This window comes from Natrix helvetica, assembly GCF_964273705.1.
Source record: "Natrix helvetica genome assembly, chromosome: 4".
Taxonomy (NCBI): domain Eukaryota; kingdom Metazoa; phylum Chordata; class Lepidosauria; order Squamata; family Natricidae; genus Natrix; species Natrix helvetica.
The window spans coordinates 9116433-9136471 of NC_138550.1; the positions used below are offsets into that span (position 1 = coordinate 9116433).

The window sequence follows — 20039 nt, forward strand, 5'->3', positions numbered from 1 at the left end:
GGAATTTGTTTTTTTCTTTTTCTTTTGAAGACGTTTTGTTTCTCATCCAAGAAGCTTCTCCAGCTCTGACAGGATAGTGGGGAACGGAAGGATATATATTCCTTGCAGAGAACTGGCCATCTTTTTAGAGGGTCGTTGAGGCCACTTGGAGGTTTATCTCTGTCCTCAGGGTCACCTGAGTGGTGCAAATGGTTCCTGTAGTCTGCAATTTTTCCTCTGGAAATCCATTCCTACTCCCACACCATTCCAAGGGTGCCCATTACAAATTGTGTAGCTAAAAGTCTGTAGTCACTTATCCTGTCAGAGCCGAAGAAGCTTCTTGGATGAGAAGAAAAAACAGGAAAGAAACATCTACAAATAACAAACAAGCGGCACACGAGCTCCATTTTCGCTGGCAGAAGGTTGCAGGAGGCCGTCCCAGCCGAAAACGGAGATTGGGAGCACGTTTTTGCTGGCAGAGATACCATGGGCTGGTTCCTTCGGTGTTTCCAGGGTGGCCCCGTGGGCCAGATCTAAACACCCCCGTATTAGACCAAGATTCTCTGCTGAGGAGACACTTAAACAAAATGGGGGAAAAAAAGATTACTGTTGCTATAGCAGCCTGAAGGAAAACCAGCTGAGTCGACTGCAATATTTTGAATTACACCAGGACAGGCAGGCCTTCTATGCCGTTTTGCTAAACAAGACTCACCTTCTTGAGCTCTTCCAAGGAGGCAGTTGATGGACACGGACTTGGGGACCTGAAGGGGAGACCTTGATTCCAGTGAAACATGCCCAATTATGGCCCAGCACATCATGCACCCAGCCTGGTAGAGTCTCGTTGCAGTAACTCGTCACGACAGAGCCCTCTGTTTTATACTAAAAAGGGAAGAGAAGACAAGATAGATTGGATTTTAGACGGGATACCAGCAATTCCACAGAGTCATTGCGGGCAAAAGATCAAATGGTGCGGTGGCCTAGAGGTCGACCTCTCACCTCATAATCAGGAGGCTGTGAGTTTGATCCTAGGTAGAGGCAGATATTTTTTTTCTCTGGGCACATTGAAGATATATCTGCTGAACAAAACTCCGCATTGGCAACGGGAAGGGCATCTGGCCATTAAAACACTCTGCTAGTCCCATTCAGTTCTTCAGATTCCAACTGGCAAAGGATTATGGGATCATTAAAAGAGGATGATGATGATTTTGTGCAAAAAGATTCCAGCCTCAACCCCTGTGAAATCCTACAAAACCACCACTGGTTATCCAATTCCCAGACTTTCACAAATTAAGTATTCTCTCAGATTTATTTATTTGTATTTACTAAACTAATAGCTTTGATTCACTCAAGACGTCTTAACAGAAGTTGGGCTGGGAGAGTGTGACAGGCCCAAAGTCATCCATGGCTAAAAGTCAGTTCTATCAGGTAGGCCTGAGCAAGAAAGTAACTCCAAAGGAGGTTAAAACTGTTAAGTCCTCGAGGCCACGATGACATTGACTATCATTGCCGGCCCCTGATTGGTTGAGCAGCCAGCTGGCGGGAGAATGCAGCCATTCTATTGGTTCAGCGTCTGACAGCTCTAGTATAAAAAGGGCTGTCAGCTGTCAAATGCTGCTGTTTGCCGGGTCGAGATTTGCCTCACATTTTGCCGTGTTAAACTGTTAATAAAGGTTGTGTTAGCTTCAACCTGCCTTGCTCAGTTCCTGCCTGCCTCGTTCTCCCTACAGAACAAAAACTGCTGTACTATATTTGCTGTAGTAAAAGAATCTTTTAAGTCTGATGTCTCTTTATTTCTCTTCACACCGTACAGCTGTGAAACTAAGATGGTGTCTGTCTGAGCTATTTCTTCCTTGTTTTAGATTGTTTTGAGTTTGGGTTTGGGCTCTGGGGTTGGATCTGGCTTGTCTCCATGAAAATCATCTTTATTCTCTACAGCAGGGGTGTCAAAGTCAAGGCCCGCAGGCCGCATCCGGCCCGCGGGCCGCTTCAATCTGGCCCACAAGGCCGGCCTGGAAATATCAAAGGACCAGTCTGTGGGGCCTTTGACAGCTAAAGTGGGCTGCATGCACACACACACACACACACACACACACACACACACACACACCTCGTTTTCAACCTCCACGGCCTCTTGCAGCATTCTGTCGGCCAAAACCTGGCTGAAAACAGGCTAGAAATTGGGTTCTGCACCCTGTTTTGGCCGGCAGGGTGCTGCAGGAGGCATCCGTCCCACACACACACCGCCATCCCCCCCCACCAGCGGCCCGCGGAGGAAAACTACTGGCCCTCAAAGAAATCCAGTTTGACATCCTTGCTCTACAGAATGGACTTGAACTTCGGTTTCTTCTAACCCAATACCTTAACTACCAACTGTGATGGTTCTCCTGGATGCTGGGTCTTATACTATCTGTATCCCCTATGGGAGATCATCTCATTAGGGAATGAAGGCTTAGCAGAAACACAGTGGGATGAATAAGCCAACAAGCCAATCTTATGCAAGGTGATTTTCTAACTTCTCCATGACAGAAGAAACAGCCCATCTTCATAATCCATCAACTACAGGAGCATTATTAATTCTGGGTGGCTGTTCTGTATCTAAATCCAGAATAACAAGTGTTGGAAGGGACACTGGAGGTCTTCCAGTCCAACCCTCTGCTCAAGCAGGACACCCTATACCATTTCAAACAAATAGCTGCCGAGCCTTTTCTTAAACACCTCCAGTGTTGGAGCATTCACAACTTCTGGAGGCAAGTTGTTCCACTGATTAATCGTTCTAACTGCCAGGAATTTTTTTTCTTAATCCTAGGTTGGTTCTCTCCATGATTAGTTTCCACCTATTGCTTCTTGTCCTGCCCTCAGGTGCTTTGGAGAATAGATGACTCTCTCTTCTTTGTGGAAGCCTCTGAGATATCGGAAGACTGCTATCATGTCCCCCTTAGTCTTTCTTTTCATTAAACTAGACATACGTAATTCCAGCAATCCTTCTTCGTATATTTTAGTCCTCAATCCCCCTAATCCTGTTTAACTTTTGTTATTCTAAGGTTTCTTAAAAGCCAAAATAGATCTGTTGTGTCATAGCAGGAGAATCATCTTACTGTATGTTACAGTAGAAATGCAAATGAAGATTTTTTTCAGTTGAAACAGACGTTGGTGGTAGGGAAGAATGAGAGAATCAGCAATGATAGCAAATTGAAAGGAACAGTAAGAAATGGCAAACAACAGAGATCAAAGCTTTCCATCATACACAAGGATACGACCTAATGTAATATTTGTAATTTTCTGCTATGGGGATGCTCTGTATACCTGGTCCCTGAAGTACCCTTGGGGGAATCTCTTTGGATCAGGTAGCACCAAGGTTTGGCTAAAGACAAAGCAGGGATTCACAATCAAGAGGCCTTTTTCTTTATCCTCGTTCCACCTACTTTTAGGAGAGCAGTCCTTAAAGATGACTTGACATTGACTTCTCAAACATTGTGCTCATGACAGACATCTCCCTTTGGAGGGCCAATTTGTGTAGGTGGTTAAGATGGTGGTCTAGAAACCAGGAGATGGTGAGTTCTAGTTCCACCTTAGGCATGAAAGCTAGTTGGGTGACTTTGGGCCAATCACCAGGAGACAGTGACTTCTAGTTCCACCTTAGGCATGAAAGCTAGTTGGGTGACTTTGGGCCAATCACCAGGAGACAGTGACTTCTAGGATATTAGGAATACCTCTGACCTCCGCTCCTTTCGTATAAAGCTCAAGACCCACCTATTCCAAGTAGCTGGCCTGGCTCAACTTTGATCTAACTATATCGCTCCTGACGGGTTTTTATTTGGGTATTTTAATTATATTTAATTATTTAGGGGTTTTTAAACATTGTATTTGATTGTTTTTATTCATTAGCCGACCTCCTCCTTGTACATGTCTTGCTATATGTTTCTGTAATATGTATGTCTTGTCTATATATTTATTTCATATGTTTTACTGTACGCCGCCCCGAGTCCTTCGGGAGAGGGTGCGGCTAAGAAATAAATATTATTTTTTATTATTATTATTATTATTATTATTATTATTATTATTATTATTATTATTATTATTATTATTATTATTATTATTATTATTATTATTTGCACCTTAGGCATGAAAGCTAGCTGGGTGATTTTTGGTCAAACACCAGCAGTTGGTGAGCTCTAGTCCCACCTTAGACACAAAAGCCAGCTGAGTGACTTTGGGTTAATCACCAGGAGACAGGAAGTTCTAGTCCTGCCTTGGGCATGAAAGTCAACTGGGTGGCTTTGGGCCAATTACAGGAGTTGGTGAGTTCTAGTCCCACTTTAGGCATGAAAGCCAGATGAGTGACTTTGGACTAGTCACCAGGAGACAGTGAGTTCTAGTCCTGCCTTAGGCATGAAAGCTAGCTGGGTGACTTTGGGCCAATCACCAGGAGACAGTGAGTTCTAGTCTCACTTTAGCCAGGAAAACCAGCTGGGTGACTTTTGGCCAGTCCCTTCCCCTCAGCCCAACCCACTTTACAGGGTTGTTACTGTGGAGAAAACAGAAAGAGGAAGGAGTATTATATATGTTTGCTGACTTTTGAGTTACTTATAAAGTAATAAAGGCGGGATAAAAATCGAAGAAATACATAAATAAATTTAATGGGCCACTGAACCATTTCCTCATGCAGAGTACCCCCGGATAAATCATAGCAGCTAGGAAGTAAAAAGTAGAAACGTAATTGGGAGTCTGGAAAATTATGCATAGCTCGGAAGGAAGCAGACAGATTTCTCCCCCCCACCCATCTTTTTCCTATATTCATTTAAAAAGATATTTCATAATTTCTCTTCCCCCCACCCCAGCCCCTACAGAGAGCTTAATCCTTGTTCGACCAATCAATTGAATAGCAATAGATGCAGTTCGCTGGCATTATATCTTCACATGATGTATAATTCATGAAATTCACTGCCTTAAGACATGGTAGTTACACTTATGGAGAATCAGCTGTTCCGTGGCGATTAATCACGTTGGCACAAATGCAAGGTTTTAAGAATGCCACCGTAGGCAGAAACAGCAATACAATACAATAGCAGAGTTGGAAGGGACCTTGGAGGTCTTCTAGTCTAACCCTGCCTAGGCAGGAAACCCTATACCGTTTCAGACAAATGGCTATCCAACATCTCTTTAAAGACTTCCAGTGTTGGGGCATTCACAACTTCTGGAGGCAAGCTGTTCCACTGATTAATTGTTCTAACTGTCAGAAAGTTTCTCCTCAGTTCTAAGTTGCTTCTCTCCTTGATTAGTTTCCACCCATTGCTTCTTGTTCTGCCCTCAGGTGCTTTGGAGAATAGCTTGACTCCCTCTTCTTTGGGGCAGCCCCTGAGATATTGGAACACAGCTATCATGTCTCCCCTAGTCCTTCTTTCTATTAAACTAGACATACCCAGTTCCTGCAAACGTTCTTCATATGTTTTAGCTTCTAGTCCCCTAATCCTCTTTGTTGCTCTTCTCTGCACTCTTTCCAGAGTCTCCACATCTTTTCTACATCGTGGAGACCAAAACTGAATGCAAGTATTCCAAGTGTGGCCTCACCAAGGCCTTATAAAGGGGTATTAACGCTTCACGTGCAATGAAAGGCTTGGGGTTTTTTCAATGTTCCCCATCTATCTTGCAATTTGTTTCCCTCATCCCCAGCTGCCGTGGCCAGTGATGGCAGGAATGTGTAAACCAAGTTTCAAGATGCCAGGATATTGCCCTACAGAAAGCTGGAAAAAACTCAAGCAGTGGGGTACAGTCAGGGAGGGGCTGCTGGGGGTTGGCAGGGGTTCGGGAGAACCTCTAGCTAAGATTCTGTGCACTTCAGATCACCCCAAAATCCCACTCCTGGCTGGCCCCGCCCACCCCGCACCTCCCCTCCCAGGAGTCCCCACACAGCCCATTTTGGGTGCAGGTAAGTGCAGGGCGCGGGCGGAGGCTCGGGGAGGGCGAAAAACGGGCCTACCGGAAGTTTGGGAAGGCTGGAAACAGGCCAATTTCCAGCCTCCAGAGCCCCAGGAGGCCGTTTTCGCCCTCCCGGAAGTTTGAGGAAAAGCCTCCAGAGCCTGGGAGGGCAAAAACGCCCCCTTCCCTGCTGTGGTGCAGGAGGCTGACCAAGCCACACCCACCATGGCCACGCCCACTCAGCAACCAGGCAGAGAACCCCTTGCTAAAAATTTTGAAGCCCACCCCACGTTGTCTGTAGAATACTGAGTTAGCAGCGCCCAATATTTTTTAGTAAATGAGAACATGGTGGCAACGTGTGGCTTCTCCAATGCAGATAGTCTCTAACTTATGACCATAATTCCCCCCCCCCCAATTTCTGTTGCTAAGGGAAACATTTGCTATGTGAGACCTCCCCCATTTTACAACCTTTCTTGCCACCGTTGCCAAGTGAATCACTGCAGGTGTTAAGTTTGTAACACGGTTGTTAAGTGAATCTGGCTTCCCCCATGGACTTGGCTTGTCAGAAGGTTGCAAAAGGGAAGCCCTGGGACGCTGCGACCGTCATAAATATGAACCAGTTGCCAGGCATCTGAATGTAAATCACACGACCGTGGGGATGCTGCAACTATCATAAGTGTGAACAATGGGCCATTTTGTTCGGTACCATTGTAACTTTGAACGGTCACTAAATGAACTGTTGTAAACCGAGGACTACCTGTAGAATCTTTTGGTTGGCTCAGGGTAGAAAGGTCATGGATCAGGCAATCAGGCAACCTGTTAAATCCTCAACTAACCAGGAAGATGTATTTTCCAGACAGACCTCTGTTAGGCCATGAGCCGTGGTGGCGCAGTGGTTAGAGTGCAGTACTGCAGGCTACTTCTGCTGCCTGCCTGCAATTTGGCAGTTCAAATCTCACCAAGGCTCAAGGTTGACTCACCCTTCCATCCTTCCGAGGTGGGTAAAAGGAGGACCCAGATTGTTGGGGGCAAGAGGCTGACTCTGTAAACCACTTAGAGAGGGCTGGAAAGCACTGTGAAGCACTATATAAGTCTAAGTGCTATTGCTATTGCTAGGCTCCAAATCTGCAGACGTTCATTCTCTGCTGTTGTGGTTTATTCAAAAGAGATTAATGTTCTCCCTTCACCATAGCCAAGTCCCAATTCCTGAGCTCCGTTTTCCCTGGCAGAGGTTTGCAGGAGGCTGTCCCAGCCAAAAACAAGAGATTTCCCGCCTGTTTTAGCTGGTAGAGCACTCGGGCCACCACAGGCACCCCTGACACGAGTGACGTCAAGCTGGCCACGCCCACTCTAGCTCCCCAAGGTCAAACGCAACCCCGATGCGGCCCTCAATGAAATTGAGTTTGATAAAAAGGATAAGGTTCCCCTTGCACATATGTGGGGATGGTGCTCATCTCCATTTCAAGGCCAAAGAGCTAGCGCTGCTCGAAGATGTCTCTGTGGTCATGTGGCCAGCATGACTAAACATCAAAGGAGCATGGAACGCTGTCACCTCCCCACCAAAGGGGGTTCCTATTTTTTCTACTTGCATTTTTACATGCTTTCGAACTGCTAGGCTGGCAGAAGCTGCGGCAGGTAACAGGAGCTCACTCCGTTATGTGGTGCTAGGGATTTGAATTGCGGAACTGCCGACCTTTCTGATTGACAAGCTCAGCATCTTAGCCACTGAGCCACCACATCCCTCGGTTTGATACCTCTGGTCTAATATGTCCATTTTGTTAGGACAGCAGATTGGAGACCCTCATGGGGTGTTATCCAACACAGCTCAAGTCCCTGGTAAGCACACGTATTACTTGTGCCATATAAGCCACTCCTTTAATTCAAACATTTATATCCTCTAAAGTTGAACCGGATTTCTTTGAATGATCTTACAGTTATAGCATCTTCTGGAGGTGGAGACTGGGTAACACTCAGAATGAACAAGCGAGGCTTCTATAAATAACTGGGGGTATTATTCAACCTTCAACAGCATGAAGAATAGGCATCAATTATTGAACTGAAAATGCCTTGAGAAACTGCTGTTGCTGTTCACAGGTATTTCGAGATGGAAAGGTGATTATTAAGTCCCTGCAGCTCTCAAAGCTTTTGGAGGTAATAATTCAGTTCATGCCGAGCTCAGATTTATAGGCCTAAAGATAACAGGGTCTATTTGAGGATGTCCGGACTAAATTTCTTCCATCAATTTCAGTTCTACTTAGGTTTGCCCCAAATGCTCTACAGCAGGGGTGTCAAACTCAAGGCCTGAGGGCTGGATGCGGCCTGAAGGGTGCTTAGATCTGGCCCACGGGCCAGTGGTGGCGTTCAAACATTTTTGCTAGCGGTTCTGTGGGTGTGGCACGGTTTGGTGGGCGTGGCATTGGAAGGATACTGTAAAATCTCCATTCCCTCCCCATTCCAGGGGAAGATTACTGCAAAATCCCCCGATCAGCTGGGACTCGGGAGGCAGAGAATAGATGGGGACGGGGCCAGTCAGAGGTGGTATTTACTGGTTCTCCGAACTACTCAAAATTTCCACTACCGGTTCTCCAGAACTGGTCAGAACCTGCTGAATACCACCTCTGCCTCAGGCCCACCCTGGAAACAGTGAAGGACCAGCCCGCAGTGCCTCTGCTAGTGAAAACGGAACTCGGGGAGGCCGCATGCAACTCATCGGGACTCCATTTTCATGGGCAGAGATCTGCAGGAGGCCATTGCAGCAGAAAACTGAGCCTCGATGAATAACGTTGAGTTGGCCATGCCCCCCGCCTCTCCCGAGATCAAACACCACCCTGATGCGGCCCTCAATGAAATCGAATCTGACATCCCTGTTCTAGAGTGTTACACTTTGAGACTGGTTTCGATAAAACCTTAGGTCTGGCTTTAAACCTGTTTGAGCTCTAGTCCAAATTGATTTCCCCCCAGACCTGTCTAAATCTGATAATTGTAGCTGATAATTCCAGGTCTGGTGAGGGCAGAAGATTGTCAGATAAGCTTCCCTTCGACGGGGTCTCTAAGGAAAATGTAGTTTCCTTGATCAAAGGAAGAAAGAAAGAGATTAAATAGCATTTACGGGATTCTAATTGGCAAGGGAATCTAAGCGCCGATACCAAGTCTTCTCTGTTAACGGATGTGAAAAGCAGACTAAAGCCATTTGCAGATATCTCATACGGCATTATGTTAGCTAAAAATGGTGGGTATCTACTAGTACCTTTTGTGCCACGTGTTACAGAATAATGAAAGAGACTTTAGAGGTCCTCTATTTCAATCCTTTGCTCAAGTAGGAGCCCGATAGCATTCTGGACAAATAGCTTTTCAACCTCTTCTTAAAAACCTCCAATTATGAAACACCCATAACTTCTGGAGACAAATCGTTCCACTGATTAATTGTTCTCACTGACAGGAAATTTCTCCTCAGTTCTAGGTTAGATCCCTCTTTAATGGTTGTGGCCTGCCAGCAGAGCTGGCAGCAGATTCGGACAGTGAGAGGGTTGGGGAGGAACCTGGGCCAGTCCTGGAGTCTGGGGAAGGCTCTGATGAGGGCTCTGCATCGGAGGCAGAGGTGGGGCCAGGGCCGTCTGACAGTTATCAGCTGCCTTCAGAGTCAGAGATCAGTGGGGCAGAAGAACAGCTGGAGCCTGTTCCCAGTGTCTGCATGCATAGAGTTGCCAGGAGAAGGAACAATGGTCGATTTGGGAATAAGGCCACAGGTGGACTGTGAATGGCCCCTCCCATAGGGAATAAAAGAGGAGCGAAAGGGGAGTGGAGTTTGCAGGAGACAATGAGTTCATTCCTGCATTCTTGACAAGTATTGTGGCATCTGAAAGATATCGGCCTGGCCACTCTCCAAGCCTGATAAAGGTCGGTAATTGTGAACTATCTTGAGAGACTGTGGGAGAGGAAAGACTTTGCTGGAGAGGAATGCATTGTAAATTAAATAAAAGGGGTTTATTCCACTATGTTATTTGCCTTTGAGGGCATTAAAAGGAAAAGGGTGGGCTAGATTCTTGGCATTGTACTGGGATATTCATTGCTACTGCCTTCTTTGCAGTTGCTTTTTTGACTATCCGATTTTAGTCTACATTCCTCGGACTTTGTACAAGCAGACGAACAAACATACTGTAATTGCAGCAATTGTAGAAAGTTAAGATAGTTGAGTCTGGACTTCTTTATTGTTCTCTATATAAAACAGTAAATGGTTTTTTACTGCTCTTAAAATATATCAAATATGCTATAATTCTGTACCTTCTCAAAGACCAGTTTCATAAATTTATTAAAAGTGGTTAAAATTTGTGAGGGTGCCAATTTCATAAGTTAACAGTTGGTTAAGCCACTGGATATCTCTCCTTCATGGATTTAAGAATTTAATTTGCATGCTTAATATCAACAATACATTAGTATATAATCACCACTGGGGCAAGTGTAGCAATAGGACATGGAATCCTGTCTATTCAATGGTTCATTTGAGATTTTCCAATTCTTGTAATTGGCTTATTATGGATAATTTGACGGTATGGGAGGATATTTTTTTACACTGAGCTGTGTATTTTTGTATGTGTTCTATTGTTTTGACCGGAACAATAAAATTTCCATTGGATTTACCATTTCTTAAAATAAATTTAAGAACATTAAATAAAAAATAATAAACCCTAGTTTTTAGACCACCAAATAAGATAAGCTTTATTGTCCCTTTTTATGTGTACACAATGGCACACATTAAAAAGGAACTTCTAATGCCCAATCTCAAAAGTATGTGTGTCTGTGTTTGTATTTATATGTATGTCTGTATGTACACACACACACACACACACACACACACACACACACTGTACATACATAGATCCATCCATCTATCCGTCTTCTCTCTCTCCCTCTCTCCCTAATCCAGGCCCTGCTCAAGCAGGAGACACTATACCTGTTATGATGAACCTATGGCATGCGTAAGCCATTGCCCAGTGCAGCTGCACTGCGCATGCACGCATGTGGGAGGCATGCATGCATGCGCAAGGAGAGCACGGGGGGGTTGCAGCGTGCCCCCCACGCTCCATTGTTGGCACTAGGAGGTTTCAGTGAAAGCCTCCGGAGCCTGGAGAGGGCAAAAACCGGGACTTCTGAAAGTTCAGAAACGGGCGTGTTTCCAGCCTCCAGAGGGCCTCCAAAGCCAGGGGAGCCTGTTTTTGCCCTCCCAGAGGCTCGAGGAAAGCCTCTGGTGCCTGGGGAGGGTGAAATCTCCCCCTCCCCGCGGGGTGGTGGTTGCACGCCTGCACATGCGTAAGGTCGTGTGCACATGTGCAGATGGCCAGGGCGCATTGCCCTGTATTTCAGCACATGATGACAAAAACGTTCGCTATACCCTTTCAGACAAGTTGTTGTCCAGTCTCTTCTTAAAAACCTCCAATGATGAAGTACCCACAGCTTCTGAAGAAAAGCCCTTCCACTGGTTGATTGTCCTCCCTGTTAGGCGGTTTCTCCTCAATTCCAGGTTGCTTCTCTCCTTGATTAATTTCCTTCCATGGTTTTTTTTGTCCTGCCCTCTGGTGCTTTGGAAAATAACTTGACTCCCTCTTCGTGGTGGCAACCTCTCAAATACTGGAATGCAGCTATCAGTCCCCCCCCCCCCCCTCAGTCCTCCTGTACTCTGATCAGAAGCGGATGGGAGAAAAATTAGAATGGATTGGCAAGAACAGGAGATCTCCCCCAAATCCTGAGAAATTCCATCCTGATGGGCTTTCATGTTCTTTTGAACAGTTCGAAAGCTACAGCTTCTTTCAGGCCCACACTATATACCATAAAGGCATTTTTCATTATTAAAGGAAACTGCTTCACAGGAGATAGCTAGTTTTTTTTTTCCTCTGGAAAGCATAGCAGCTTTTGCAAACATTCACCATTCCTGGTAAGGAGTGATTTAAGATTGCTTTTCTACTCTGGGATTGAAGGAGGCTATTTCATCCTATTTCAGATATTTCAGAGGTAAAAGGGACTTCTCTGAATGATACTCCAATTTCTGGTGGCTTTATGGACATGTTCCTGCTATTTTTCTGGCCAGGAATTCAGAAGGAATTTGCCACCGACTTCTTGTATTTCTCGCCTACACACAATTTCTTAATCTATACTACAGACTTTGGATTCCCTTGTAGTCTCCTCTCCACGTAATACCAAAGCCACCTCTTCTGTGCTTCTTTCTGATGTTCATCGGGTTTGGCTAAGTGCCTGCCAGCTGCTGATAGTCCTTGACTTACAACTTTCCACTTAACAACAACTTGAAGTTATGATCACGTTGAGAAAAGCAACTTGCAGCAGGTCCTCAGAAATGTTGCATGTCCCCGCTAATCAAAATTATTTGGAAAAGGGACAAGGAGAAAAACTCTGCCCAATTTATTCTTTCTCTTTCTTTCTTTTTTCTCTTATTTTTTCTTTCTTTCTCTTATTTTCTTTCTTACTTTTTCTTTCCCTTTTTCTTTCTTATTTTCTTTTTCTCTTATTTTCTTTCTTTCTCTTATTTTCTTTCTTTCTCTTATTTTCTTTATTTTCTTTTTCTTTCTCTCTTATTTTCTTTCTCTCTTTTTCTTTCTCTCTTATTTTCTTTCTTTCCTTTTTCTTTCTCTCTTTTTCTTATTTTCTTTCTTTCCCTTCTTTTCTTCTTCTTTCTTTTTCTTATTTTTTTCTTTATTTCTTTCTCTTTCTTTCATTCTTTTCTCTCTTCCCTTCCTACTATTTTTACAAATTATCCAAGGCAGAAAACATATTCCATCCACTTTCTTCCTCCTATTTTCCCACACAATAAGTGTGACAGATGAGTTGGGCTGAGAGACCGACTCTCCCAAGCTCACCCAGCTGCCTTTCATGCCTAAAACGGGACTAGAAGTCACAGTCTCCAGATTTCTGGTCAGGTGCCTTATACCTCGTGACTTCATCTACCATCTGCGAAAACAGAAGCCAGGCCAAGTCTAATGTGCGTAGCTTGCAAGACCTCAGGAAACAAACATGTGATCGCCACACCGATGATTGCAGTGTATCACAACAGAGCAATTACAACCTTTGGACAGGCTGTGTTTTCAGTGGGTCTGACTTTGCCGCAAGATTTTGCAAGCGCTGTCTAGGGCTCTTGATTAAAATCACACTCCTGACCTCTCCGAATGCTTTTGAAGCAAAGAAGGGTCATGACACTGAAGACCAAGGCAAACTCCAAGAATTGCTTGCTCCTCTTTCTAAAAACCGCAGTGCCCAGAAAAGGAAAACCAGTGAACGGAAGACACCAAAATGGCTGCAGTGAACATCTATTTTCTGAGCTCCCCCGGAAGGAGGTTTCTAATGAAGGTGCGACCAGGATCCTTGAGCCTGTTTTGACACAATGCATTCAAATGCTTGTTAACACAAGCTGAAAATTATGGATGGGCTGGTAGTGTTGGACATAGAATCATAGGACTGGAAAGGACCTCAGAGGACCTCTTACAGACCAATGCCCTGCTCAAGAAAGGACATCATCCCACTCAAATGGTCCTCCATTCTGGTTTTGGAAACCTCCAGTGGTGCAACAGCCACAACTCCAGGAGGCAAGCTACTCCATTGATCAATTGTTCTCACTATCGTAAACTTTCTTCCTCCTTCTAGGTTGGATCTCTCTTTAACAAGCTTTCACCCATCATTTCTCTGGTGCTGTTGTGGCCCGCCAGTGGCCAGTGGAACTGGCAGCAGATTTGGACAGTGAGGAGGTTGGGGAGGAACATGGGTCAGTCCTGGAGTCTGGAGAAGACTCTGATGAGGGCTCTGCGTCGGAGCCAGAGAGGGGGCCAGGGCCATATGCCAGTTATCAGATGCCTTTGGAGATGGAGATCAGTGAGGCAGACTGGAGCCTGTTCCCAGTATGCGCATGCGCAGAGTTGCCAGACGAAGGGAACAGCTAAAGAACAGGGGTCGACTTGGCAGTAAGGCCACAGGTGGATGATGAATGGCCCCTCCCAGAGGAAATAAAAGAGGAACGAAAGGGGAGTGGAGTTTGCAGGAGACAATTCGTTCGCTTAATTGGTTCTTGACTCTCTGAGACTCCTTGCCATGTTTTGCAGATATCGGCCTGGCAGCTCTCCAAGCCAGATAAGGTCTGTGACTGTAAATCCTCCCTTGAAAGACTTTGCTGGATGTGAATGAGCAGAATTCAATTAATAAAAGGGTTTTTTGTTGGGACAAGGCGTTTGCTTCATGCTCTTGGGAAGCCTCGGTCAGAACAGGTGCTTCAGAGAATAAGTCAATCCCCTCTTCTCTGTAACAGCCCCTCAAGTATTGGAAGACAGCTATCAGGTTCCCCACTTATCCTATTGTTTTATTGGCTAAACATACCTAGCTGTTCCCTACACCTAGCCATCCCTCAACCATTCGTCATATGATTTAACCTTCAGATCCTCGGACATCTTTGTTGCTTATGCTGGTGAATCAAGCAAAGGCCCTTGTATGCTTTCCAACCCAAGGTTGTTTGAAGGTCAAAAAAGTCAAGATGGCAGCCACAACCATGGAATCATAGACCTAGCTTTGGAGACATCTCTGTTCTAACCATTACTTCTGAACTCTGCATAGTTTCTCACTGAATTGGTGTGATGGCGCAATGGTTAGAATGCAGTACTGCAGGCTACTTCTGCCGAATGCCAGCAGTTCGATCCTGGCAGGCTCAAGGTTGACTCAGCCTTCTATCCTTCCGAGGTCAGTAAAATGAGGACCCGGATTGTTATGGTGGGAAGTATGCTGACTCTATAAACTGCTTAGAGAGGATTGTAAAGCACCGTGAAGCGGTATATAAGTCTTAAGTGCTATTAGTATATACCGCTTCACAGCACACTCTGAGTGCTTTATAATGTCATCATATTTCCCCCCAACAATTTGGGTCCTCATTTTACCGACCTCGGAAGGATGGAAGGCTGAGTCAACCTTGAGCCCTGTCAGGAGTCGAACTCCAGGCTGTGGGCAGAGTTAGCCTGCAATATTGCATTTTAACCACTGTGCCACCACAAAGCCTTGCAACACGCATGCTAACGCATACGCTTCACTACTTCAGGCTCCATCCAACCCCAAGAAGAGGCAGTTTTGCCAATATAATAAAACTTATGCAATCTGATACGGTGAAGCTCAGAACAGTTTTGGATTTTAAGCAAAGAAAATTCTAGACCTACAGCATAGAAGGCAATTCGCCCCATGTACTTCGCTATGCTCATTACTGACCAATGAAGTTTGCCCGGAAATACCTTAAAACAGCAAATGGCCACACATTGTGCTCGATTGCTTTCCTCAATTATTTATACAATTTTGTATTTTACAAGGGTTAAGTATTGATTGCTCCTTGCTTGCTTTTCAAAGGGGAGATGTAGCTATCGGTTGTGTTACACAGCCAGGGGGAAAAACATTTTTTTTTACCAACTCTGCTCAGCAAGATTTTAGTTTTGGAGCTATGATTTAATGCCAATACACTCTGGGATAAATGGCATACATGTTTCTGGAATGGCGGTACATGTTTCATTTACCTTAAAAAATGCAAACCACTTGTAGCTATTCAAGACAATCTCGAAGCCCTGGTTGTAAATTATGGTGAAAAAACCATAATTCCCACGGTCGTCCTCAGCTACGTCAAGTTTCTGAAGATGTACAGTTATTTTTTTCTCCACAGGACCTAAAAACGAAACAGCGAAGAGTTTTCAGTAACTGAAGATGAAGAGCTGACATAGCAGTAACGGTGTTAATTGCCTATTCCTTAATATGCAATAATATATTTTTTAGAAAACTGTTTTTATCTGGCCTTATTTTTAGCTGACTGAATTCAGACCTGAGATTAATTGGTAAAAAAAGCAAGCTTTAAATGTTTGAATAAATATGCAAGCATATAAATCCCCCTTTCCAATTTTGAATATTTTTGGTGGTTTAATTTGTTTTTTAATATTTAAAAACCCTTTAAGAGTTCTATTGTCAATCTGTTTGAGGCCCAGCTTAAGAACCACATGAATATATGTATGTATGTATGTATGTATGTATGTATGTATGTATGTATGTATGCATGCATGCATGCATATATATATATAATTGCTCTGCCGATATTAGTTAGATTGATAATAACTCTTTGACAGAAATTAGATTCTATCCCTTAACCCAGAGGTTCCCAATCTTTTTCGGTTTGCGGCTCCCATAACACTTCGGATTTTTTCCGCGGCTCCCTTAATAGGTACATCCGATTTTTTTAAATTTTTGACTTTTTAAGGATTTGGAAATCTACTTTTTAGTTCGTTAAGGTTAGGTTAATTGAAAAATAAATTAAACACGAGCTTTAAATTCACAATTTATTGAACATCGTTTAATGATTTAAAATTATTAATGGGATGGATGGGCTTGTTGTTCGCTGCACAACTTCTCAAATCTTGGAATAAAATTGGAAATGGCGACTCTCATTTCTTGCTCGACGTTAATTTTCGAGCGATATTTACTTTTTATTACCGCGACTGCCGAAAACCCAGCTTCGCACAAATAGGACTGCGGATCCTCATCAGAGCCGTAGGCTGGAGCCGTGCAAGAAGTCCGCTTGGGTGGGGAGGGAGGGAAGCCCTTGGCCGCCCGTCCTCGCCACCGCCACCCCTTCAGCCCTGGTACTGGGACGCCTTGGCAGCGCTCGCCTCGCGCGGCAGCAAAGTGTGTGTGTGTGTGTGTAATGGGGGTCTGGCTGGGACCGATCAGCTGAGAGGCTGGCGAAGAAGCGGCGCTTGGAGGAAGAAGGCAGAGATGCTGGCTGGCATTCGCTTCCCTTATTTTTCGCCGCCGCTGCCCCGGCAGAAAGGAGCATTACCACCCCTCCCTGCTGGTTGCAGCCCAGGCCCCGCCTGCCCTGCTTAGCTGAAAGTGGCGAGGGAGCAAGCCGCGATGAGCAGGAAGGGAAATGAGCGCCGGCCACACACACACACACACCACTTGTTGCCGTGCAAGGTGAGCGCTGCTGGGGAGAAATCAGGGGGAGAGGGGGGAGAAGACCATCCCTAGCAGAAGATTGTTTTCTTCTCCCCCTCCCAGATTTCTCCCCAGCAGCGCTGGTCTCACACGGCAACAAGCGGTGTGTGTGTGTGTGTGTGTGTGTAACGGGCTGGATGGGACCGATCACCTGAGAGGCTGGCAAAGAAGTCTTCCCCACTGCCGCGAAAAGGCAGGGATAGTGGCCAGCGCTCATTTCCCTTCCTGCTCATCGCGGCTTGCTCCCTCGCCACTTTCAGCTAAGCAGGGCAGGTGGGGCCTGGGCTGCAACCAGCAGGGAGGGGGTGGTAATGCTCCGTCCTGCTGGGGCGGCGGCGGCAAAAAGTAAGGGAAGCGAATGCCAGCCAGCATCTCTGCCTTCTTCCTCCGAGCGCAGCTTCTTTGCCAGCCTCTCAGCTGATCGGTCCCAGCCAGACCCCCATTACACACATGCACACACACACTTTGCTGCCGCGTGAGGCGAGCGCTGCCAGGGAGAGATCAGGGGGAGGCGAGGGGGGGGAGAAGGCATCCCTAGCAGAAGTTTGTGTTCTTCTCCCCCTCCTGCTGATTTCTCCCCGGCAGCGCTAGTTGAATATTTGAATATTAATTAATTGAATATTTCACGGCGCCCTTATGACGATAGCGCGGCTCTCCAGGGAGCCGCGGCGCACACTTTGGGAATCACTGCCTTAACCCGACATACAGTTAAACCAATTACGGTATATGGTATTTATAGAAAAATGAACACATAAAATATGTTAATATGGTAGACACAAAACATTTACGATATGTGGTACTTTTTATGAATGTTATTGATAAAGATAAGAACAAGATTCTTCAGCACTATAAAATCCTATGGTCAAATATTTAATATAATAATTTTATGTATCATTTTTAGGTTTATTATCTTTTTATGGTCTGTTTTACTGTGTTTTAAATAGAAAAATATTTGAATCTTTTAGTTATGTTTTAGGTGTCTTTGTGAGTTTATCTTTCGTTGTATAGCTTGGCAAGTTTAATGTTCTGAACATTACCATCTTTTCAGTTTGATTTTATATCAACTGTTTCTTTTATTCATTTTACTTCCTTTTGCTTTGATCATATTTCTTTTTGACGATGTCTTTAGGTGTTAATATTGCCGTGTTATTTTAAACAATGTCTACAATCTATAAAGCAGATTTTTTTAAAAAAAAGATTATGCTACTAACATTTTCTGTTCTTTATTTTTAAACAAAGCCTTAAAACGTAATGCAGTTCTTGGCATTCTCCAAACGTAACTGTTCGCGTGCAGACATTTCATTACCCAACTAGATAACATCATCAATGCAAAATGTCTATGGAGATTTTCGGTCATAGTTGTTCGTTCCAAAGGTGCTTTTTTAAAGAGGCAACTGGACTTGCTTGGTTTTTCTTTGAAGATGTTTTGCTTCTTATCCAAGAAGCTTCTTCAACTCTGATTGGATGGTGGGAAATGGAAGGATCTACACTCCTTGCAGACAGCTGGTCATTTGCATCCTTTGGGAGAGTCATTGAGGCCACTTGGAGGTTTGTCTGTGTCCTTAGGGTCACCTGAGTAGTGCAAATCGATGTGGAAAAAAGTCTCCACATCCATTTACACTACTCAGGTAACCTTGAGGACCTCCAAGTGGCCTCAATGACTCTCTAAAAATCCAAATACCTGAATACTTTCAGGTACTTGAAAAAAATACCTTTGGGATCATCAGTGCAAATGAGCATGGGGCAATAAAATTCACTCTGCGAGGGAAATGGGCAGTCCCTAAATTTAATAAATAGAATAAATAAATTTTTCAATGGAAGCGCACCAACAACTCTACTGCTCAATCTGAAGCCACTGATATTCTCTTCAATTGGACTCAAGGAACTATACCCAGATTATTTTCTTGATTCATTTTAATAAAACACTTTTGGAGCTAAAAACCTACCTAAAGATAGCTTTCTATTTAAGATACACTCATAATTCAGTTTAGCCAGCATGAAATGGAGCTTAGTTAGGTAGCGTGAGGCTGTGTATTCTGCAATATCGGGACTGTCGTTGAGTCAACATCGGGTCAGAGGAGGAGCTGCTGCGTGACAGAAATGACAGTTGCTCTTTAAAAATTATGATTTAAATCGATTCCAATCAAGCTTTTTTACTAGCGATTTAAATCATGATTTAAATCGACTTGGTTTAAATCAAATCCATCCTGATACCCCAATTTAAAATTCTAATAATCTCACTTTTGGGGGGAGAAAATCCCATGAGGTGGGTTGCCACAGCAGAGGAGGCATCTAGGACTCACCAAACGTACTATAAATGCCTAATGGAGGTAACTACGACATGCCTTCTCTGCCAGATCCATTGGAATGGACAGAGGTAATCAGAGAGGGATGCGTTGGCTCAGTGGCTAAGATGCTGAGCTTGTCGATCAGAAAGGTTGGCAGTTCGGCGGTTCAAATCCCTAGCGCCGCGTAATGGAGTGAGCTCCCGTGACTTGTCCCAGCTCCTGCCAACCTAGCAGTTCAAAAGCACACACAAAAAAATGCAAGTAGAAAAATAGGAACCACCTTTGGTGGGAAGGTAACAGCGCTCCGTGTGCCTTCAGCATTGAGTCATGACGGCCACATGACCACGGAGACGTCTTCGGACAGCGCTGTCTCTTCGGCTTTGAAACAGAGATGAGCACCGCCCCCAAGAGTAGGGAACGACTAGCACATATGTGAGAGGGGAACGTTTACCTTTATCAAAGAGGGACGGTTCTTCAAATAAATTGGGCCCACGCCATGAAAGGATTTGAAGATTATGACCAGCACCTTGAATTGGGCCTGGAACCAAACTGACAACCAATGCATCTTGTGGAGCAGAGATGTAAATTGTGCCAGACTAGGAGCATACATAACTGCCTGTGCAGCAGAAGCTTTTGGGATAGTCTTCAAGGGCAGCCCCACCAGGGGTGGTAGTCACTTACTTTCCCTACCGGTTCACAAATGTGAGTGCACGTGTCCCATCCATGCATGCACTCGGCCTTCCGGGCACGCGCTTTGATTGCGTGTGTGACTTGCATGCATGCACACGACTTGAAAACATGCCTAAATAGGGTGGCATAGAGTTGGGGCAGGTGGGCGTGCCCACCCGC

General features: G+C 44.8%; 1 protein-coding gene across 1 annotated transcript in view; it reads right to left on the minus strand.

Moving 5' to 3' along the window:
- Nucleotides 1-20039, minus strand: part of CTSC (cathepsin C) — a 42916-nt gene that overhangs the window by 13825 nt on the left and 9052 nt on the right. The window contains exons 2-3 of the mRNA XM_081950356.1: nt 15438-15583; nt 692-858 (exon numbers count right to left, since the gene is read on the minus strand). Coding sequence (XP_081806482.1) covers nt 692-858; nt 15438-15583 — 313 coding nt within the window. The remainder of the gene's footprint in view (nt 1-691; nt 859-15437; nt 15584-20039) is intronic.